The sequence below is a fragment of the Muscardinus avellanarius genome, assembly GCF_963383645.1.
Source record: "Muscardinus avellanarius genome assembly, chromosome: 11".
Lineage (NCBI taxonomy): Eukaryota > Metazoa > Chordata > Mammalia > Rodentia > Gliridae > Muscardinus > Muscardinus avellanarius.
The window spans coordinates 5,929,068-5,952,473 of NC_137797.1; the positions used below are offsets into that span (position 1 = coordinate 5,929,068).

Consider the following 23,406-nt stretch of genomic DNA (forward strand, 5'->3'; position numbering starts at 1 on the left):
AAATGCTGGGATTATAAGTGTGTACCACCATGCCCTGCCTTTTATTTGTTATTTTGAAACAGGGTCTCACTAAGTTGCTGAGGGCCTCACAAATTGCTGAGGCTGGCTTTGAAACTGACCCTTCTGTCTCAGCCTCCCAAGTATTGGGACTATAGGCATGTGCCACCACTCTTGGCTCTTAAATTAATTTTTTAATGGTGCACTGCAATTCTATCTGCTAGTGAGGTTCACTAGTGTATGCACATGACATTATTTGCTCTGTTTCTTTCTCTGTAGCTCCCCGTTTCCCCTGCTCCTCCCTCATACGTGCTGGTGAAATTCAAGACACAGAACGACTACCTGACTCCCGTCCTCCCCAGCATCTTTCCAGCAGACCCTGTTCCTACGGCTCGAGCAGCTAGCCAAGGACATCAGCGGCTGGTCTACACTAACCCCGCTGCTCTCTTATTTTTCAGGATTCTCAAATTCAGAAATATTTTGTCTTGAAGGAAATGAAAAGAAATAGCATGAAAACAAATGGCATTCAACTCAACAGCACCAAGTCGGGCAGCACCAAAGCCAGGTGAGCGGCTTCCGGGCCGAGAGAGGGGCCTCGGCGGGCAGCCTTCCTGTGGCCGCGTCCCTGTGGTCACTGCCACTTGTCGAGGTGACAGATGTTGACTAACTGTTGACTTTTTTTTTTTTTTTTTTGCGGTACTAGAGATTGAACCCAGGGGCATTCTACCTCCGAGCTACACCCCCAGCCCTATTTTTTATTCTTTATTTTGAAACAGGGTCTCACTGAGTTGCAAAGGCCTCACTAAGTAGCTGAGGCTGGCTGCGAACCTGATTCTTCTGTCTCAGCTTCCCAAATGCTGGGATTACAAGTGTGCGCCACCACGCCTGACTAACGGGTGACTTTTGTGCCCAAATGTCCAGGGACCCTGCTGTTTGTCTAAGCGAGCACTGGCTCGCACGTTTTAGTATAGAACACCCTGTGTTGGGTGCAGTCGGACTGCCAGGATTAGCCACGGGGACTCAGAGGCTAGTCACGGGCTTGCCCAGGGCCACCCTGGCAAAGACGAGTGTTCTTGGAAGCGGATTCCCTTTTCCAGCGCTAGGTGGCGCCAGCAACCAATGGTTCAGTTTTTCTCCCGCAGGGAAGCGCCTTTGCTTCAGCTGGAGGCCGGCTCCCACTCAGCAGGGCTAGGATGGGACAGTTAGGTGCACCTTGTCTGTGCAGAGGGCCCGAGAGAGGAGAAACTGTTACCATCACTTAGGTTTTGAAGGCTTGGGAAGGGCGCCAAGTGCCCTTGGACGGGGGAGGGGCAGTGGCCAGTGTTCTGGCCAGACTTGGGTTTTCTCCTGTTTCCGTAGCTGGGTCTGGCAGCACCAGCAGTGTGGTGGGAGAATGCACGTGCCCGTTAGGTAATACTGGACTTCTGAGACAGCTCCTGAAATGAGATTTTTCTGGCCACGGTGGAGAAAGCATATTAGACAAAACCACCCAAGCTGTTTATTTAGGATCTTATTATGGCAGAAACTCAGTTCCTTCAGCGGGACACAGTGCTCATGACTTTGGAGGATTGACTGAGGGCTGGGCTCACACTCAGCCACGGCCCCGCTCTCATGACGTCCGTGGTCTATTGGGAAAGGCCGGGGTCCAAAATCCATGCGGGTCGAGGGTCGCAGGCATTAATCAAGGAATCCTCACTGACACCGCGTGGGCACTGAGGGTGGAGGCTTCTACCCCACATGGTGGGAAAGGGAGGGACTGTCTCAAATAACACGCAGGCGTGTGTCTGTGGAGGCTGAGTGTGTGTGTGTGCGCGCACACGCATGCGCTGAGCGGCTGGGGTGTTTGGGAAGTGTGTGGTGTGAGTGTGTGAGGTATGGGGTGTGTGTCGTGTGTGGTGTGAGTTGCCTGTGGCATGTTTGTGGTGTGGGTATGAGTGGGGTGTGTTTGTGATATGCGTGTGATGTGTGTGGTTGTAGTGTGGCGTGGGGTGTGTACGGTAAGTGTATAGTGTGAGTCTGCGGTATGTGGTGTGTGTGGTGAATACATGTGTGGTGTGTGTTGTGATATGTGGGTGTGTATGCGTGGGGTGTGTTCATGGCGTGTGGTGAGCATGTGTTAGGTGTGTGTGGTGCATGGCATGCATGCAGTGAGTGTGGCGTGCAGTGTGTGTGTGTGTGTGTGTGTGTGTGTGTGTGTGTAGACTTGAAAGCCCTGCTGTGGGAGCAGGGGTCTGTTAAATGGGGTTCAGGGGGAAGGAGGGAGGCGTGCAGGGACGTAGGGAGACCCAGTGGGGTGGCTGTGGCTCAGGCGCGCAAGGCTGTTGGCGTGGAGGAAGGTCAGCTTATAACTGTGGATGTTTCTGCTAAATTGAATTCAGATGACTGGCAAAATTGTTTTTTATGATACCCTATCATTTGGAATCTATTTGCAAATCAACTTGCATTCTTATAATTCCGACGTTTAGGGGTTGCCAGAGCGGTCTGTCTGAGCTGTTAGGCAGTCTGAGGCGGGACGGAAGAGGCCACCGTGGGCTTTCAGTGTTGGCGCCACGAACCCCGGACCCTAATATTCGACTGGAAATTTATGTAGATGACTTGCCCATGTGTTCTTTTGAGAAGGTTGAGGTGCTCGACTTTTACAAACCAAAGTCATTCTTGTGGACTGCTACGGGGCTTGTCTTATTTCCCTTTCAAATACATGCAAGTGTCATTGTTCTTACTGTTTCTATAAAAATGCACACCATCGGGTAGGCCGAGGCAGGATTTCAGGTTCAAAGAAGCCGGCTTTGCCACTCGGTGAGACTGTTTCCAGAGGGGAAGCAAATAGGGCTGGGGTGAGCTCAGAGGTAGAATGTCCTCAGGGTCGGTTTCCAGTACCACACACAAAGTAGTAAGAGAGTAAGAGAGAAGGAAAAAAAGAAAGAGAAAAGCAGAATGCACATGCATCTTTCTCATGCATATTAACACACACACACACACACACACACACACACACACACACACCCTGGCTCATTGGCAAAAGCAAAAGCTTAGGAATAAATCCTGGAGAGCCTGTGTCTTACTGAGTGAATCTGGCTTTTTCTTTCTGACATTTAATTTCTCCACCTCTGAAAACACAGACAATGGTGTCTAACTCACTGGGCGGTTGGCAGGTTGATGACTGAGCGGGCCAGCTCCCGTGGCCAGCCAGGCTGGGGCTTGGTTCTTGTGAGTGGTGTCCCCTCGACGCGACACTTGCTGGCTTCTCACTTGTTGGCAAAGGGCGGGAGCTTCGCACATGAGCCACTTTTTTGGGGGAGGGGTCTGGGGAGGAACCCAGGGGCATTCTACCTCCAAGCTACACCCCCAGCCCTATTTTTTATTCTTTATTTGGAAACAGGGTCTCACTGAGTTGCAAAGGGCCTCACTAAGTAGCTGAGACTGTCCACAAACTGTGACCCTCCTGTCTCAGCCTCCCGAATGCTGGGATCACAAGCGTGCACCATCACGCCTGGCTTGTGAACCGCTTTTTAAAAAGCCCACCGGCTCGCATTTACCCACCAACCTCCGGTGCCTGGAAAGTGGGGGTCTCGGGCATCTGACCTGAGCTGCTGTGCCCACCCTGGCGGTCTGACCCAGTTGGCTGGATGGGTGGAATCTGAGAGAGAGCCTTTCAGGAGTGCCCAGGGGCTGCTGACCAGGCCCCTCAGGGACTGCACTTTGAGGTCCGCTGATTTAAAGCTACATGCCTGCTTTAATAGCCTCTACAATTTAAAAATTTTGGTATTGGGAATTGAACTTAGGCACTCTATCTCTGAGCTACATCCCTAGCTCTTTTTAATTTGTATTTATTTATTGTGACACTAAGATTGGACCTAGGGGTGTTCTGCCTGTGGGTTATCCCCCCCACCCTGTTTTATGTTTTATTTTGAAACTAAGGGTCTTGCTAAGTTGCTGAGGCTGGCCTTGAACCTGTGACCTTCCTGCCTCAACCTTGAAAATGTTGAGTGGGTTATACGTGCGCGCGCCCAGTGTAAGATGAATTTGTTAGGTATAAAGTAACTGCATTTAAAAATAATGATCTTTATTCCTGTTTTAACAATTTTCATAATACCAAGATCTGATTTCCCTCTCAAGTTATAAGAAAGCAAAAATATAATAATATCATATAATATAATATATAATGGAAACAAATAAAAATAAATTTTTCCAGTTGATAAATGAAGATCACTGGGCTATCTTTAAAATAATGAGATTTTCTTTCATTACCGTGGAGTAATGTGCCAGCTCTCGTCAACACGATGCATTGGTATGTAGGATGGGGAAGCAGTGCCGCTCTCAGTGGGAGGACGTGCGGCGTGAATCAGCAGGACTCTGCGCTCCACTCCAGCAGTGGGGCTGCAGCTTGGGGCTTTTGTGAATAAAATTTAGCCGCCTTGTCTAGTCCTGTGAAAGAGACAGGTGTGATCTATGGGAGAATTATAGTTTCATGTTTGCCTCTTTTTAGAAGAAAAATTTGCAAAAGATCTTTCCAAAGATAACGTGTCACCGATCTTTTGTTGTTCTCTATAATGACGATTAAGTGTTGTTAAAAAATAAAAAATGTAGCCGGGCGTGGTGGGCACGCTTGTCATCCCAGCACTCGGGAGGCTGAGACCGGAGGATCGCGGTTCGCGGACAGCCTCAGCTACTTAGTGAGGCCCTCCGCAACTCAGTGAGACCCGGTTTCAAAATAAAGAATACAAAATAGGGCCGGGGGTGTAGCTCGGAGGTAGAATGCCCCTGGGTTCCATCCCCAGACCCGCAAAAAAAATGTAATTGATTTTTTTTATCTTTAGATTCTTTCCTTTTCACCAGAGGATTGAGCTATTAAAAAACGAATACAAATTTAAGAGAAAACGTAATGATGACATTAATGACAATAAAACGCTATTTCTGCTTGGGAATCTGTAAATGGAAGGGATCTCTTCCTTCTTTGGATGACCAGTGAAAAGAGTCGTTAGCTCCTGAGGTGGACGATTCGCGCCACATTCAGCAATCTAGGAAGACAACTCTCCTAGAGACACACTGAATCCCTTTTTGTTTTTGTAAACTTACAAATACCACTTTAATTTTTAGTAGACACATAGCAACTATAGCTGTTGATGGGATACAGGATGGCATTTGAATACATGCTTATGGTGTGTAAAGATTGAATCAGGGCCTATGGCATTCCTGACATTTCAGTCCGTCCTTCCTTCCTTCCTTCCTTCCTTCCTTCCTTCCTTCCTTGCAGCACTGGGGATGGAACCCAGGGGCATTCTACCTCTAAGCTACACCCCCAGCCCTATTTTTCATTCTTTATTTTGCAACAGGGTCTCACTGAGTGGCTGAGGGCCCACTAAGTAGCTGAGGCTGTCCGCGAACCGCCAACCTCCAGTCTCAGCCTCCTGAATGCTGGGATGACAAGCCTGCGCCACCACACTCGGCTTCCTTTATCATTTCTTTGTGTCTAGAACATCTGAGATCCTCTCCACTGTTAGCCAAGCATGTGGTGTGCGCCTGTGCTACTTGGGAGGCTAAGGTTTGCAAGTTTGAGGCCAGCCCAGGCAACTGAGTGAGACCCTGTCTCAAAATACAGAGGAGCTCAGTGGTAGAACACCCTTGGTTCAATCCCCAGTACCTGAAAAAAAGGAAAAAGATCCTCTCCGCTAGCTATTTTGAAATACACTGAGTTGTTGTCAGCGTGGCACTCTTACTGGGCTGTAGACGTTAGAAGCTATTACTCCCGTTCAGCGGCGCCTCTGTGTCCCTAATCATCTTCTGCACCTCCCCCAGCTGACCCCAGCCTCTGCCAAGTGCTCTCTCTCTCCTGTGAGATCGACTCTCCAGGCCCCACACAACCCTGAGTCCCTGCGTCCCGTGTTAGGGCGGTGGGGCCCCTGTTCCTGTATTTTTAAGACACTTGCCCGTGTGTGCCGAGTCCTGGTTAGACAGGTGCTGGCGGATGGAGCGGGCCACATTTCTCTCTCCCCGGCCCACAGCTCCTGCTGGAGGATGCTCCATAGAGCGAGGAGTTGCTTGGAAAACACTCACAGCAGAACATTCAGGTCCAGCACTAAGTAGACTCCGTCTCTAAGCACGACCCAGATTGGCTTCTTGGAATTTCTGGATCATAACTGAAGTCTCGCTAGCTTTTCTGAGCTGGCAACTGGTAGAAATCTGAAGTGGAGGAGACCCAGTGGGTCGTGCGGCCCGCCTCTCCCGCTGGAAGGGATTGTCCTGCGGCGTGGTCAGTGGCATCAGGAGGGACTACTTTTCATATGATTAGGATTTTTCTTTTCATGCTGTCTTCAGCTAAGTGTTTCTTGAATTGAATTCCCTTTGTATTCAAGTAATAAAACGCACAACAGGCAGTACATTTCTGGGTGATTATCTCACTCCTCAGGTGGCGTAATAAGGCACGAGGCCAAAGCCCGGCATGCCTTGTTGTTAGTAGGAAGGGAATTTATGAGTAAAATAAAGAACACGGTTCTGTGCGGCAGCAGTAACCACAGTGCTCCGCGTAGGCCTGAACATCAAGAGAGGAGGGAGGCCAAGCTCCTCACCGGCCCAACACCCTGTGCAGCCCTGACCCCTCACTGCCTTCGACAAACTCATTATTGTGCAAAAAGTGCCGGGTGTGGGGTGCACACTTGTAATCCCAAACTTGGGAGGCTGACACTGGAGGTTCATATGTTCGAGGACAGCCTTCTCAGCCTAGTGAGAATCTGTTTCACAATAGAAAATGAAATAGGCTGGAGGTGTGACTCCGAGGCAGAATGACTCTGGCTGGATTCAGTCTTCAGTACCCTCCCTCTCCCCGCCCCCACGCACTCAGGAGGAGGAAAGCCTTGGCCGTTGACAGCTGTAGGAACTTGCTACCCGGGAGCACCCTTCTCCTGGATCAGGAAGAGTGCGGCTCAGTCCCCAGCTGGGGCTCAGCACCTGGGCAGCTCAGGCCATTCCAAGGCTCAGCTGTGCAGTGGGAAGAGCAGTGACTGATGGGCCGCGGGAGGCGTACAGGGCAGGTTTTCATAAACCTTAAGCACATTTCCTGGCTCAGAGTAGCACCCCGGTAACTAACTGAATTTGGTATTTTATTTTCCTTCTTAGATGCTTCCGGTCTCTTCATTTTCTTGGTCTCCCCTTATTTCAGTTGCGTGGAAATTGCCATCGCTCTTGGTGTCCCTTGCAAAGGTGTCCACGTTTCATATTCCCTCACGCGCACCCTTGATTTGCAGGGACCCACTGGGATAGTCAAGACCCTGGACTCTGTCAGACCTCTCCGAGGCTCGGCCCTGAACCCTTTTCTACAGCCATGTTCTTGGTTACTCAAAGCTACATAGATAGTATATTCTGACAGTTCCAAGCTTTTGTCTCCATCTCCGTCTCTTCCCTGAACTTGGACTCATATATCTAACCGCCCACTGGGAATCTCCCCTTGGATATCTGATGGGCAGGCGTCCCAGGGTCCGCCTGTCCAGGCTGGGATCTTGGTTACCCTCTGTGCCTCTTCTGCCTGAGTCTCCCTATCTAGCTAATAACCCCTCTGCCCGGCTCTCTCCTGCATCAGCAAAGCGGAGGGAGAACAGAGATGGCTCTCTTCAGAATACATCTGGAGTCTGATCTCTCTGGAAACCATCCCGGTCTGAGCCAGGGTTTCTTCTTGCCTGAATGATTGCAGAAGACTTGTCTCCCTGTTTCCTCCTCTTACTTGTAATCAATCAATCAATCAATCAATCTCTCTCTCTCTCTCTCTCTCTCTCTCTCTCATTTACTGGGGATTGAACTCAGGAACATTCTACCAGTAAGCTACATCCCCAGCCTCTTTTATATTTTGTTTTGAAACAGGGTCTCGTTAAATTACTGTGCACTGGCCTTGAACCTGCAAACCTCCTGTGGGCCTCCCAAGTTCTGGGATTATAGTTTCCTGCCGCTGTGCCCGGCCCTGTAAATCTCTCCCCTCTCCTTCCCCTCTCCTTTTTTTTTTTTTTTTTAGTACTGGAGATTGAACCCAGGTACAGAGGCACTGAGCCACTCCCAACCCCTCTTTTTATTTATTTTGAAACAGAGTATCACTGAGTTGCCAAGGGTCTTACCCACTTTTAAATTGACTTATTTGTTGTTTTATTGTTGAGTTCAGGAATTCTTTATGTATTCTTATGCTCTAGATCCATGTCAGATTTGTGACCAGCAAAGAACTATTCCATTCTGTGCTGTCTTTTCATTTTCTTGATAGTCTCTTTTTATTACTGGGTCAAAACTACTTCCTGGGGCCAAGAGGCAGCCCTACCACTCATCTACCCCACAGATACTTGGAGTTAAATTGGCAGGAACATACATTTTACTCAGAGCCAGCAAGGCTGGGCTCTTGCCCTACCCGGTAGCACTTGGAAACACAAAGGCTTCTATTTTTGATGAAGTCCACATAATCTATTTATCCTTTAGTTGCTCGTATTTTGGTGTCACATCTGAGATATAATTGTGTAATCCCAAATCACAAAGATTTATGCCTATATTTTCTCCTAAGAACTTATAGCTTACTTCTTAAATTTAGGCCTTTCACCTATTTGAATTAATCTTGGCATATAGTGTGAGGTAGGTTCAACTTCCTTCTTGTGCAAGTGGGTGTCTAGCCTCAACACTGTTTGTGGAGAGGACTTTTCCGCTGAATGGTATCCTTGTCAGTCAATTAATGATAAGCATGAGGTTTCCTGCCGAGGCCCTGTATTCTGTCCCACTCATCTGTACCTGTCTTTATGTTAGCGCCTCACTGCCGTGATTACTGTAGCTTTGCAGTAAGTTTCAAAATTGGGAAGCGTAAGTCCTCTGACTTTAGTCTTCTTTCTCAAGGTGTGTCTTTGGCTATCCTGAGTTTCTCACATTTCATCAAATTCACATTCACGGATTTTAGGATCTACCTGTCAGTTTCTGGGAGAGTCAGCCGAGGCTCCGAGAAGCGCAGAGCTGATGCTGCACATCAGTTTGGGTCCCGCTGCCGTCTTGTCGTGAACCCGAGATGCTTTTACACTCATCCAGCTCTCGTTTACTCTTCTCCAGTATGTCTTATTTTTCAGTATACAAATCGTGTAATTATTTTTGTTGAATTTATTCCTGTCTTACATGATACTGTGAATGAGATTGTTTTTAAATTTTTATTTTTAAGCCGGGCGTGGTGGCTCACACTTGTAATCCCCGCGCTCGGGAGGCTGAGACAGGAGGATCGCGCAGGTTCGAAGCCAGCCTCAGCTACTGAGTGAGGCTCTCAGCAACTTAGTGAGACCCTGTTTCCTAGTAAAATAGAAAATAGGTCTGGGAGTATAGCCCGGAGGTAGAAAGCCTCTGGGTTCCACCCCCAGTACCACCAAAAAATATATATATATTTTCATATTCTTCATGGGAGATATAGAGGACTTTAATTCACTTTACATGTTGATCTGATATTCTACAATATTAGTGAGCCTATTTATTCTAATAGTGTGTGTCTATATTTCTTAGGATTTTCTATATGCACAAGAATATTACTTGTAAACAGAAATGGTACACTTCTTGACTCCAGTATGGACACTGTATTTCTTTTCCTTGCCTAATTCCTCTGACTAAAACAGCACGGACAGGAAGTGGTGAGGGCATCACCGATCTTAGGGGTAAATACTTTGGTCTTGCACCTAAGTACGATATTGTCTGTTAATTTTTCTTGAATTCCTTCATTAGGTCAAGAAGGTCCCTTCTATTCCTAGTTTGAACATAAAAGTAACTATGATTTTGTGACATTCTTTTTCTGTATTTATTCAGATGATGTGTTTTTCCTTGGTTCTATTAACATGGTATATCGATCGACTCTTGAATGTTCAACCACCTTTGCATTCCTAGGATAAATCCAATTTAGTCATACTAATTTTTATATGTTTCTGGATTGGCTTTGCTAGTATTTTCTTGAGAATTTCCCCCACATTCATACAGAATTTTGGTCTTTGGCTTTCATTTCTTCTGAAGGTGTTATCTGGTTTGGATATCAGGATAATACTGTCTTTATAGAGTATGTTGGGAAGTATTTCTCCTTCTTCCTCCTCTTCCTCCTCTTCCTCTTCCTCCTCCCCCCCCCCCCCGCTAAGGATTGAACACAGAGCCACCACTGAGCTGTATCCCAAGCCCCCCCTTCTTTGATTTTTTTTTTTTTTTTGCGGGTCTGGGGATGGAACCCAGGGGCATTTGACCTCTGAACTACACCCCCTGCCCTATTTTTGAAACCGGGTCTCACTGAGCTGCAGAGGGTCTCACTAAGTAGCTGAGGATGTCTGCGAACCGCGATCCTCCAGGTCTCAGCCTCCCGAATGCTGGGGTTACCAGCGTGCGCCGCCACACCCGGCTTGATCTTTTTTTTGAGAAGAGTTTGTGACAGGTTGGTTCTAATTTTTATTTAGTTATTTGGTAGAATTACTAGTGAACCCATTTGGTCCTGGACTTTTTTTTTTTTTTCAGGAACTTCATTGGTTATGAATTCACTCTCTGTTACAGTTATATATAGATTTCCTGTTCCTTCTTTAGTCAGTTCAGTAACTTATGTCTTTTTAAGAATCTCCCAGTTCATCTGGGCTACCTGATTGGTTGGCATACAGTTGTTCACAGTGCGCCCTAGTGATCTTATTTCTATCAGTGCTTCTGTCCCCCTTTCATTCTGGATTTTAGTAACTTGGGTGTTTTCTCATTTTTCTTGCCCAGCCTAGCTAAGAAATTGTCTGTCCTGCTGACATTTTCCAGTAACTCACTTTTTGTTGTGCTGGTTTTCTCTGTTGATTTTCCATTCTCCATCTTATTATTTCTACTCTGTTTCCTTCATTTTGATCATTTTGAGTTTAGTTTATCCTTATTTTTCTAGTTTCTTAAGGAAGAAGCTTCGTTTATTAACTTGAGCTCGCTCCCTCCTTTCTTCCTTCCTTCCTTCCTTCCTTCCTTCCTTCCTTCCTTCCTCCTTCCCGCCCTCCCTCCCTCCCTCCCTTCCTTCCTTTTCCACACTGGGGATTGAGCCCAGTGGCACTCTACCACTGAGTTGCACTCCCAGCTCTTTTTATTTTTTAACTTTTGAAACAGATCTCGCCAGTTGCCGAGGCTGGTCTCAGCATTGTGATCGTCCTGTCTGTCTTCCCAAGCCCTGGGCTCACAGGTGTGTTCGCCGCATCTGGCTGAGATGGTATTTTTAAATCTAGGCACCGGCGTCTCTAAGTTTCTGCCGAGCATTGCTCTAACTATACCCCGTGCGTTTTGGCGTGCCGCGCCCTCATTTTCACCCATGTTTTCTCTTGGGATCATCTTCCTTTGACCTGTGTGTTATTTAGGGTCATGTTGTTTAATTTCCACATAATTGTGAATTATCCACTTTCCTTCTGTTATTGATTTCTTATTTCATTCCAGTGTGGGTTGAGAACATATTTTGATGATTTCAATCATTTTAAATTTATTAAGTCTTCTATCCTAACATATGGTCTATCCTGGAGAATGTTCCATGTGTATTTGAGAGGAATATTCTTCTGATGTTCTGCTGGGTGGGTATGTTCTTTAGGTGTCTGTTAGATCTTGTTGGTTTTGTTTTTTAGTTTTGTTCAAATGAATAGTGGTGTCCTACTTTCTTAATCGTTTTTGTCTCCCCGTTATTAAAACTGTTGCATTCTCTACGATTATTATTGTTAAAATGTCCATTTCTTCTTTCAGATTTGTCAGTTTTTGCTTTGTATATATTTGGGATGTGTTTTTAGGTATATATATATGTGTGTTTATTTTACCTTCCCTTATTCTTTCTCTGATGTTCTTCCTTTCTTGCGGTACTGGGGATGGAACCCAGGGCATTCTACCTCTGAGCTACATCCCCAGCCCTATTTTTTTTACTCTTTATTTTGAAAGAGTCTCACTGAGTTGCAGAGGCCTCACTAAGTAGCCGAGGGGGCCATGATCCTCGATCCTCCTGTCTCAGCCTCCCCGATGCTGGGGTTACAAGTGTGCACCACCACACTTCGGATTTGAGTTTTTGACCTATATTATTATTTCTTCTTCCTAAAGAATTTCTTTTAACATATTTTTCAAGTAGGTCTGATGGTGACAAATTCTCCGAATTTTATTTGACTGAGAAAACCTTTATTTCTTCTTCACTTTGGAAGAATATTTTGCTGTATATAGAATTTTAGGCTGGTGTTTTTTTTTCCCTCTCTCAACACTTTAAAAATATTTTACTGTATTCTTTTCTTGCTTGCATAGTTTCTGAAGACAACTCTGTATGACCCATACTCTTTTGTTTCTTTGTATAGCTTATAATTTTCTGTTGAAAACTTCACATTTTTAATAATATGATGTGAGCTGAGCACGGTGGTGCGTGCTTGTAATCCAGTACTCGGGAGGCTGAGACAGGAGGGTCACAGGGTGGAGGCCGGCCCAGCTCCTTAGTGAGGGCATATGTAACTCAGTGCAACCCTGTGTCAAAATTAAAATGAATAAAATAGGGCTGGAAGTATAGCTTAGAGGTAGAATGGCCCTGAGTTTCATCCTCAGTAACACACACACACACACACACACACACACACACACACACACACACACACATATGTATATATAGTAGCAATTACAGAGATCATGCTCACTCATTTTCATGTTTTATTACTGTTGCTGTTTGTTCATTTGTTGGGGAACTTTTCTAAACCAGCCTTGTAAAGTCTCTTACGTGTGGCCCCTGACGACTCCGTCGGTCAGCTTAGTGGTCAGCTCACGGTAGGAGACGCAGTTCCTAAAGTGCCTGGAAACAACAAGCCACTGAGTGTTTCCCAGGATGTCCTTCAGCACTCAGCGGGCGGCCTACAGCTCTGCCCTGGGCGTCCCTTCCTGCTGTGCAGGCTCTCCAGGTCAGCGGAGGTGAGAGTTCAGGGCCTTCTCGGGTCTCTCCGGAGCACACACAGGCCCTGGGAATGCTCACAGCTCTATTCACGCGCGTGGCCTTGTAGAATCCCAGGAATTTGTGGGAGCTTTCCAAGCCCTGGTGGGCATCTCACTCCCCAAGGTTTTTTCCTTTAAGTTTATCCACCCACTTGGGTGGCATTGGTTTTATTTTTTAATTTTTGTGGGTCTGGGGATGGAACCCAGGGGAATTCTACCTCTGAGCTACACCCCCAGCCCTATTTTTTATTCTCTATTTTGAAACAGGGTCTCACGGAGTTGCAGAGGGCCTCACTAAGTAGCTGAGGCTGGCTGCAAACCGCGATCCTCCAGTCTCAGCCTCCCGAAGGCTGGGGTTCCAAGGGCGCGCCACGCGGCTGGCCAGCTGTGGTTCCGATTTTCTCCATTAAATTCCTCTTCATGATCTGCTCTTCTCACCAGGCGAGGTCTGAACGAGCTCACATAACAGCCTTGGGAGTGGGGTCTTTCAGGGAACCATCAGGTCATTGGGGTTTTAGAGAAGCTGCAGCCCTGTTCTGCCCCTCAGTAACTGTCAGGCTGTCAGGATATAGTAGCCCCAGGGTTGGGGCAGGTGGGAGGTGGGGAGGAGTGGGCCAAGGGCAAGCGTTTCCAGCATTCTGAAACAGTGGATTCTGACAGTGCTCACTGGGTCCTGTTGATCTATGTAGGACAGGGTTCTTTTTAATCCATGTGGTGCTGGGCTGGGACCCAGGGCCTTGCATGGCCAGGCAAGCGCTCTACCACTGAGCCACACCCCAGCTCAAGGAGACGGTTTTCAGGGCTCCTCACTTCTCCAGTTTTGCTGCCGCCATTCAGCTCTGCCTCTGCCAGTGTCTTTATTCACAGCAAGGCATTTCACAAAGGCCCCGAGAATCTGAACGTTCTGCCCCTTATGGCCCGCTCAAGTCAGTTCAGTGGTCGTCCTATTTATTTTCCCATTTTTGAAGTTTATGGGATCTGCTAAAAACAAGGAGTTGGAAATCACGATTCCGTGCTCACGTGCTCAGGCAGATCATGACTAGCAGCGTTTTATACTCTCCAGCTGTCCTCGCAGAAAACAAAGACACAGGAAGTTGGCCACATTTATAATGTATGCCTTAAGATAATGTAATTTGTTCTCTTTTATATCGCAGGGATTTAATGCGCAAAATGGCGATTATACCAAATTGGCACATCTCATATCCTCACAGCAGAAAATTCACATGTTCAAGGCCCCATTCTTCGCCATGTAGAGTATATTCAAGGAATGGCTTCCAAAATATGTTCAGACCTTTTTCTTCAAGTGAGTATTCGTGAGCAAATAGAAGCTCTAACAGTTAACCATCTCTGTGCAGCAGGCTTGGTTCAAAGCCGTCCCGTGATGAGTTAGGTTCGATTCCTGATCCTCTATCCTGGGTGGGGAAAGCGAGACGTGTGTTGATTCAGCCACTTTGCTAAAAGTTATATACTGCTAAGCGTATGAGTCAGGAGTTGAGCCCAGGCAGTATGCTTCGGAATTCCAGCACCGTGCTTCCCCCCGAGGGCACCACCAACGTTTGGGCTGTTTTCTTTTTCTGCCTGAACATAGATTTGTGGATATATACCTGTATAACTTGTGTAACAAATGCCATATTAGATAAGTACAGTTATTATTAGATACCTTGTTTCATTTTTTGAATTTAGTCTGTGAAGTTAACTTATCAAAAATTTTGAGTAAGTGTACGGCAGAGGAAGCGTTAACTTTTGCTGCAATGCAGTGTTTGGTGTTTCCCTCATTGAAAAGCTATGCAGGTAGCCGGGCGTGGTGGGCACGCTTTGTAATCCCTGCACTTGGTAGGCGGAGACAGGAGGATCGCACAGGTTCGAAGCCAGCCGTGCTGGCTTAAGAGACCCTGTTTCCAAATAAAAATATAAAAAATAGGTCTGGGAGTGTAGCTCGGAGTTAGAAGGGCTTCCAGGAACCCCAGTACCACCAAACAAAAAAGAAAAGCTATGCAGGTAAGTCTTAATTCATCGGCATCATGACCCATAAACTGCTTGCAGATCTCTGTGGCCTCCTCTAATAAAGTCCCATTGCTAGTTTTCCCATGGTTCATTGCAAATGGTTTCTGCCCATCTGCGTCATAGAGATGCCCATCCGTGTGAACTAAAATGAAGACCTACTTTTCATCTATACCTGGTGCCTCCATCTGGTCTTCCTGGGCACTGGTCTCGTGAGTAACTAGAACAGCGTTCTCCAGTTATCTGGCTTGTTCTTTGGGCTCATTGACATAGGCTCCTCCAGGAACGTCTTCAGGGTGGATCCAGATTCAGAGGGCATCGCCCCTTTGTTCCTTGCAGTAGCATGGACCAGGCCAGTTGCTCCACAGGCAGCGCTGGGGGTTGGCTTCATGAAACATCCTGATGATGTAACATCCTGTCCCTGAGATTTTATTCTTTTCTTCCTCTTCCATTCTGAATACTTTATACACAGCACAGACTGGTCTTGGCACTGTGCTAAAGGGTTCAGGATCCATTCTAGGGTGCACACTTAATGATCTGAGAATTGCTGGTGACCTCAGGATTGGCTCCAGTGCAGCCACAGCTGTCCCTTCATGGCCGCTCGCCCGGCCCCTCTCCAGTTCTGACAGCGGTTGCTGCTCTGTTTCTTTTTAAAATGATTTTGTTTTTGTATTTCTTTCAGAATGCTTTTGTGCGTGTGTATGCGTGGCACACCCCAGCCCTAGTTTTTACTCTTCATTTTTAAGCAAGTTCTCACTGAGTTGCAGAAGGCCTCACTAAGCAGCTGAGGCTGTCCGTGAACCAAGATCCTGCTGTCTCCGCCTCCCAAATGCTGGGATTACAAGCGTGCGCCACCACGCCTAGTTTCTCAGAATGATTTCTAGGGACTTGACTTCATATCTGCTAGTTCTTTCTTCTGCCATGGACGGTCTGCTACTGAGCCAAGCAGGAGTCCTGAACTCCTGACACTATGTTTTAACTTCTAGCTTTTCACGTGCTCTTTAGAAAGTCCCCACTTCTCTCCTGAAATCCCCGTTTAGCACGTCCTCGGCTCCTGTCTTTAATCTCCTCAGCGTCTTGCGTAGTTCAGATACCCGATGGTTTCTGTGCTCTTTTCCTGTGTGGGTCTGTTTCTGTTGGCTGTTTCTGCTCTTGATTAGATCATCCTTTCTTCTTCATTTATCTTGTGATTAAAAAATACAACACCAGGCATTTGCATAAAAGACAGCAAAGACCGTAAGTGATGTTTGCCACCTGCCGGGTCTGCCTATGCCCTCTTAGCCTCCTGAAGGGCAACCTTGAGGGGATCCCTCCGCTTTGGTTGGTTTTAGCTAGAAGGAGGAGGCTGTGTCTGGGTCACATTCTTCCCTTCGGTGGCATGAGATGTGAGCACTGGGCAGACCTGGAGATCGCCACCCTCCACGGCCTGGCGAGCTCTAATGCACCCACGGCCGCTCAGTGCTGAGCTGTTTGCTTCACATCTGGCCTGCGGTGCTTTTCCCTGTGCTCTGCAGGGACAGATGTTATCCTTCAGGAGTGACTTGTGCTGGAATTGAATTTCTTTGCATTCTTAGAGCTCTGATTTTTTTTTTTTTTTTTTTTTTTTTTTTTGGTACTGGAGATGGAACCTGGGGGCATTCTACCTTTGAGCTATACCCCCAAACCCTATTTTTTATTCTTTTTTTGGTGGTACTGGGGTTCCTGGAAACCCTTCTACCTCTGGGCTACACTCCCAGATCCATTTTTTATATATTTTTTAATTTGGAAACAGGATCTCCTAAGCTAGTGCGGCTGGCTTCAAACCTGCGTGATCCCCCTGTCTCCACCTCCCAAACGTGGAGATTACAAGCGTGTGCCACCACGCCCAGCTTACTTTTTATTTTGAAATAGGGTCTCCCTGAGTTGCAAAGGGCCTCACTAAGTAGCTGAGGCTGTTCGCGAACTGCGATCCTCCTGTCTCAGCCTCCCGAAGGCTGGGATGACAAGCCTGCGCCACCACGCCTGGCTTCTCATGCATTTTTAAACAATACACAAACACATATATGTACATATATGTACATATATACATATAAAATGTATATATGTACCTTCTAGGGAATTTAAACCACACACACACACTTTTTTTCCTTATCTTATTTGGTCTCATTGTTAGGGTGAGAGTGACAGTTCTGTTTTGACTCTCAAGATGCTGCACAGACGTAGGGATTTCGTCCAATCGCCTTCCAGAAAGACAGCACGCGCTTGTGCCCCAGCCACTCCCAGGCTCTGGTCACTGCTTCCGTCTGCGTCAGAGGCTGCAGCAGGCATGCGGAATGAAAAGTTTTCCTTCAGGGAATTTCAAAATAGCTCCAGGCCAATATTTTCTGCCACTCTTAAATGATAACCATAGAGCGTAAAGTTGGGACTTTCTTGAAAAGCAACTGAAAATAAAGTGAGAAGTCTGAGGAATGAATTTGAGATGGAGGTGTACATTAGTGAGAGGGACCCTGCGACCCTGGTGGCCAGAGGGAGAGCAGCACGCACTGGCTGGTACCCGTAAGGCCTTGGTGCCTCTGGTGAACCAGGCGCCTCTGAGAGTCGAAGTGGTGCTCGCACGTGGCGTTCGGTGCTGCCTGCGCTCCTGAGCACCCTCCAGGTCCTGTGGGAGGTTTGTCCTCCTCCCCCTCCCCCTCTTCCCTCCCTCCTCCCCCTTCCCCCCCCATCCTTTGTCCTTCCTTCCTCCTCCCATTCCTTCCTCTTCTCATTCTTCCCATTCTGTCCTCCTCCCTCCCCTCCCCTTCTTTCCCTTCTCCCTCTTCTCCCTTCTTCCCTTTCTCTTCCCTCCTTTTTTCCCCTTCCTCCCCCTCCTCCCTCCTTCCTTCTCCTCCTCCCTCCCCTCCTCCTTCCTTCCCTTTCTCTCTCCTCCGCCTTATTTCCCTCCTCCTCCAGCTCTCCCCTTTTCCCCATCCTCCTCTCCCTCCTCCCTCCCTTCCTCCCTCCTCTCCCTCCTCCCTCCTTCCTCCCGTCCTCCCTCCTCTCAGGGATCTGTGCTCAGCCCTTTCCCATCTTCCCTCTCCTGAAGTAAGTCACCAGTCACTGGCTCCTGTCCTGGAACACCAGCTGGGCTGCATCCGGAGGCCCCACGGAGCTCTAGAGCAGCGCCCGTGGAGGCTCACCTCGCTGCTTCCTGTCTGGTCCACGTGGGCCCAACCCCTAGTGCACCCCGCCCCGCCTGGCTTCCTGCTCTCTACCATCCTCAGCTCCACCGTCCTGCATCCCTTAGAGGAGGGGAGATTAGCCCTGCCTTGTTTCTCTTGCTCCTGCCATTACTGTTGTTCTATGAAATGACTGTAGACTCCCATGACAAGCCATCACATGATCATAGACATGCCAGCCTCATACTCTAGAAGAGACCCTGGTTCTGGTAAACAGTGCTGTGGTGTTTATCTAGTATCTTAGCTTCACGCACATTCAATAAAGAGCTGTGTTTCCTTTTCAGCCACAGCTGTTGCAAATCCAATACTGTCCTTCTCAGACGTTAAACGGATTTTATTTCAAAAAATTAACGATAAAAGGGATGAATTGAAAAAAGCCTTTCAGCTGCTGGATACTAATCAGAGCCTGACTGTGTCAAAGAGTGAGCTGAAGAGAACCATCGCCACCTTCCTGCTGCCGCTCACCCGGGAGCAGTTCCAGGAGGTGCTGGCGCAGGTATGGCCGCCCGCGGCTCAGGGCAGGGCGCTCGGGAAAGACCGGAGCCAGGGGCCTGACCCCGCCCGCCCCATCCCAAAGAGCGGCTGGAGCTGACTGTGGTTTTCACGGTTCACTTAGTTAAGTGGTGGCCAAGTTGGGCAATAGCCAAGCATTTGCTTGGCGATATTTTGCATGCAGCCGTGCACCAGCCATTTTCTCCTTCCTTCCTTTTCCCTTTATATAAAAGTACTTGATCAGCTTATATTTTGGAGCCTAGGTTCTGGCATTTGCTCTTGCACCACAGGCTACTGAGCACCTAGCATACACCAGTTGTAGTATACGTGGAGTAGACCAGCACACACTGCAGCTCACACTAGGCACGAGGTGCAGACGTGGGCCCTATCCTACCCTACCCTTGGGCTGTCGCTGCCCAGAGAAGCCGGAAGGCTGGGCCAGGGCTCGGTACAGGGCGTCGGGGAGCTGGAGGGGAGAGCTGTGCCCAGTGGAGGGGTCGTTACCCAGGGCTCTTTGGGAACGGGCGTTTCCCTTCCTTTGGCGTGGGGATCAGCTAGCTGATTGAGGAGGAAAGGCCATCACGGAGAGAGAGGGACCAGCTCTGGAAGCCTGGGGCCCGACCAACATGCCCATTTATTGAGGGAGCTGGTGGGGTCATTTCTATCTGAAGTGGAGGGAGACGGATCAGGTTGTGGCTAAATGGACGAACTGGAAAAGTGCTTTGTAATGAGTTTGACTTTGGTCCTGAAAGCTACAGAAAGCGGTGAAGGGCTGGCAGCAGGGGTGACGCAAGGTCTTGGAGAGGAATGGGGTGGGGGCGGTGAGGGTCCTTGGCCTGCTGGTGGCGCACCCTACAGGGGGGTGGGAAGAGTAAATATTTGTTATCCATGTGCTCAGAGCCCTTAAAAAGGAGTATTAGACACTCTCAGGCCGAGTCTGTGAGGACTGGCACAGCAATTACAAGAGTGGAAGAGTTGGGCAGAGATAGCAGGAGTGCTCTTTCCAGGGCAGCGACTGAATTGGTACACACAGGCCCGCATGCGTGCACACACACAGCTGTTCCAGACGTGCTCAAGTGTTCCAATACCGAATCAATATACTTTTTAAGATTTAAATCAACATTAAGCAAAGCAAAAAATTCAGCTGGTCAGTCGCATTGGCCACATTTCAAATGCTTAATTGCTATGTGTGGCTATAAGCGTTTATCAGTTACAGTGGTAAGCATTGCGTGCTGTGTTGTGGAGACTGTGCATTCTGTTACATTTCTTTGAAGACTATTGTAACTTCTGTTTTGACAGGCAGTTAACTTACAAACTCTTGCCTGCAGTGAGCTAGCTCAGATCTCAGTTGAGTTCTTTTAGCTGGGCCTCCTTGAGTCAGACCTGAACATGCGCGGTGCAGGGGTGAGCTAGAGACACAGACAGAGATTATACCCCGGAAAGTGGAGGATGGCACATACGTGGCCAGCCTCAGAAATTGAGTGCGACTCTTAGCAGCTTAGTGAGACTGTATTTCAAAATAAAAAAATAAAGTAGCACATCAAATCCAAAGCCATCACAACCACCTGAGAGAGACAGAGGAAGAGACCCACTTTCTTTTATAATTTAAAAATTTTACTTTATAGGACTAGGGATTGAACCCAGGAACAGTCTTATCTCTGAGCTATAACCCCAGCCCTATTTTTTATTCTTTAATTTTTTTGAAACAGGGTCTCACTGAGTTGTAAATGGCCTCACTAAATAGCTGAGGCTGTCCTCGAACCTCCATCCTCCTGTCTCAGCCTCCCAAATTCTGGGATTACAAACATGTGCCACCATGCCCAGCTCATATTTTATTTTGAAACAGAGTCTTGCTAAGTTTTTGAGGGCCTCCCTAAGTTGCTGTTACAGAGGGAAGGGTTAAGACTTCCTCTTTTTTCTGTTTCTTTTTACTTTCTTTAAAGTTTTTTTATACATTGTAATAAAGTACAAGCTGGTGGAGGCACACATGGACACACCCCCAGCCAGCCTTCCCCAGCTCCCGCCCCTCCCTCCTCCTCACGTTTGGCTTAGAGATTGGCTTTGGCATGTTTGTGAATGTACATCATGGACATTGGGGAGTTTTCCTCTTTCCCCTCCGTCCCCCTCAGGTGGCCTTATTTGCTCATCTGTAGTGTCTCCTTCCTCTAGAGTTCCTGCTGTTACCCTTCTTCTCCCTAGCGTCCACACATTAGGGACTAACCTCACTCAGCATAATGTTCTCCGGCTCCATCCATTTCTCTGTAAACGATGTAATTTCGTTCTTTATGGCTGAGTAAAGTCCCATTGTGTACGTATCCCACAGTTTTGCAATCCACTGATCTGTTGATGGGCACCTTGGCTGGTTCCATAGTTTGTCCATTGCAAATTGTGAGGCTGTGGGCATAGATACGTGTGCATCAGTTTGGTATTTGGGTTCCAGGAGTGGTATCGCTGGATCATATGGTAGGTTCACTCCCGTTCTTCTGAGGATCCTCCTTACTGTTTTCCAAAGTGGTTGCACTAATTTGCAATCCCACCAGCAATGCATCAGAGTCCCCACTTCTCCACACCCTCGCCAGCATCTGTTGTTGTTTGTGGTTTGAATGATTGCCATTCTAGTTGGACTTAGGTGGAATCTCAGGGTAGTAGATTTGCATCTCTCTGACGGCCAATGATGTTGAGCATTTTTTCATGCATTTATTGGCCATCTTTATTTTTGATACTGAGGATTGAACCAAAGGTATTCTACCAAGCTATACTGAGTCCTTTTTTTAAGATTTTTCTATTTGAAACAACCTCACTAAGTTGCTGAGGCTGGCTTTGAACCTACGCTCCTCCTGTCTCAGCCTCCCAAGTACTTGGATAATAGGCATGAGTCAGCAAGTCCAGTTTACATATTAATTATTTTTATTTTTTTATTCTTTGGTGGTACTAGGGGCAGCATGCAGGGGCTTTCTACCTACAGGCTGTACTCCTAGACCTATTTTATATTTTATTTGGAAACAGGGTCTCACTAAATTGCTGAGATCCTCACTAACTATAAGTAGCTGAGGCTGGCTTTGAACCTGTGTGATCCTCCTGTCTTAGCCTCCCAAGGGTGGTGTGTGCCACCACACCCGGCCTTACATATTAATTTTTATGTCCCCTTTATTGCTGTCTACGTTTTAATAACAGCTTTATTAAAGAATAACTCACGTATCACCAAGTTTGCCCTTTTAACAAGTGCCCGTCAGCACTTTCAATCCATTTACGGATATGCAACTATTGCCACCAGCTAAGAGAACATTTTCATCATTCCCAAGAAACCCTGTACTCATTAGCATACGCCCAATTTTTCCTGCTACTTGCACAATAATCTACTTTTTGTCACTGTAGATTCTAAACATTTCATACTGATGGGCTCAAACACCATATGACCTTTGGTATCTGGCTTCTTTCCCGTAGCATGTTTTCAAGGCTCACCCATGTTGTAGCATAAGCCAGTACGTCACTCCTTTTAATGGCTGCATAATAGTCCATTGTATGGACAGGCCACATTTCATTACTGTTTCAGCAGTTGATGGACTTTCAGTTGTTTTCTCTTTCTGACTTTTGTTCATGATGCTGCAGTGAACGTCAATGTACACGTTTTTTATGCGGACATAAAAAACGGGTTTTCAGTTTTGCTGGGTGTGTGTACCTAGGAGCAGAATTCCTGAGTCATACGCTCATGTTCTCTTCTCTTGGAAGACCATTTATCCTTGTAAACATCGCCTTCATACACTTTGCACCAAATGGAGAGTGAAAATATTATTTCCTGCTCTGTGTCCTTATAGCTGTGATCTCATATGAATTTAAAATTTTGACAATCTTCCCAAGCTAATCAGCTACGCAGGAAGAGGAAAAGTACAGAAAATATGCGATGTGTATCTGTTTTCAAAAGCTACATCTGTTTTTAAAGAAGTTGCTGAGAACTGAAGAACTTCAAAGACTGTGAAGAGCAGGTCACAGTCCCCTCTCTAAGAGGATGAGCAGGGAGCTGCCTGCCCGGGTCAGCCAAGGCCAGCCCGCGCATCCCTGCCGCGGTGATTTCTACCTGACGACACACCCTTCCCTTCTCAGAGGTTAATGGAAATATGTAAAACTGCCGGGCGTGGTGGGCACGCTTGTAATCCCCGCGCTTGGGAGGTGGAGACAGGAGGATCGCGTAGGTTTGAAGTCAGCCTCACTGGCTTAAGAGACCCTGTTTCCAAAAAAAATAGGTCTGGGAGTGTAGCCCGGAGGTAGAAGGGTTTCCAGGAACCCCAGTACCACCAAAAAAAAAAAAAAAAAAAAAAAAATCTATATATCTATATATCTATATATCTATATATCTATATCTATCTATCTATATCTATCTATATATATCTATATATATCTATATCTATATCTATATAATCTAGAAAAAGATTCCACAGGGATTTCCTTAAAATTAGGAAAGAAATTAGTCATGGCGACACACACCTATCATCTTGGGAGGCTGAGATGGGGGAGCACAGAGGCTGCCTGTATTCACCCTCTCCTTTAGCTTCCATTAAGAATAATGCAAATCTTATGTGCTTTTTTTTTCCAAATGTGGCTGTAGACTGTGACGATTTAGACTGTTTTTAAAGAAGTTGAAGCAGTAGACGGAGTCTAGAGAAAGGAGGCAAGGTTCTGCTCTGGCTGGCGACGGCGTCGGCCTTGCCGCGTCCTCATTTACTCTGAACTTTGCCGTGAGAGCGTTCAGCCTTGGAACTGCATGCTTAATCTTCTTTCTCTTCTTCTGTAATATTGGGGAAACTTC

General features: G+C 47.1%; 1 protein-coding gene and 1 pseudogene across 2 annotated transcripts in view; one reads left to right on the forward strand and one right to left on the reverse strand.

Moving 5' to 3' along the window:
- Positions 1-536: 536 nt before the first annotated feature.
- Positions 537-23,406, forward strand: part of EFCAB6 (EF-hand calcium binding domain 6) — a gene marked incomplete at its 3' end in the record, with an annotated part of 234,913 nt that continues 212,043 nt past the window's right edge. Inside the window, exons 1-3 of the mRNA XM_080704765.1 lie at positions 537-562; positions 14,070-14,218; positions 18,395-18,606. Coding sequence (XP_080560891.1) covers positions 14,077-14,218; positions 18,395-18,606 — 354 coding nt within the window. The 5' untranslated portion in view covers positions 537-562; positions 14,070-14,076. The remainder of the gene's footprint in view (positions 563-14,069; positions 14,219-18,394; positions 18,607-23,406) is intronic.
- LOC308270289 (ubiquitin carboxyl-terminal hydrolase isozyme L3-like) lies at positions 14,323-15,431 on the reverse strand (annotated as a pseudogene). Its single transcript has 2 exons — positions 14,942-15,431; positions 14,323-14,327 (listed from the first exon to the last, which is right to left on the reverse strand). The product of its transcript is annotated as a ubiquitin carboxyl-terminal hydrolase isozyme L3-like (transcript).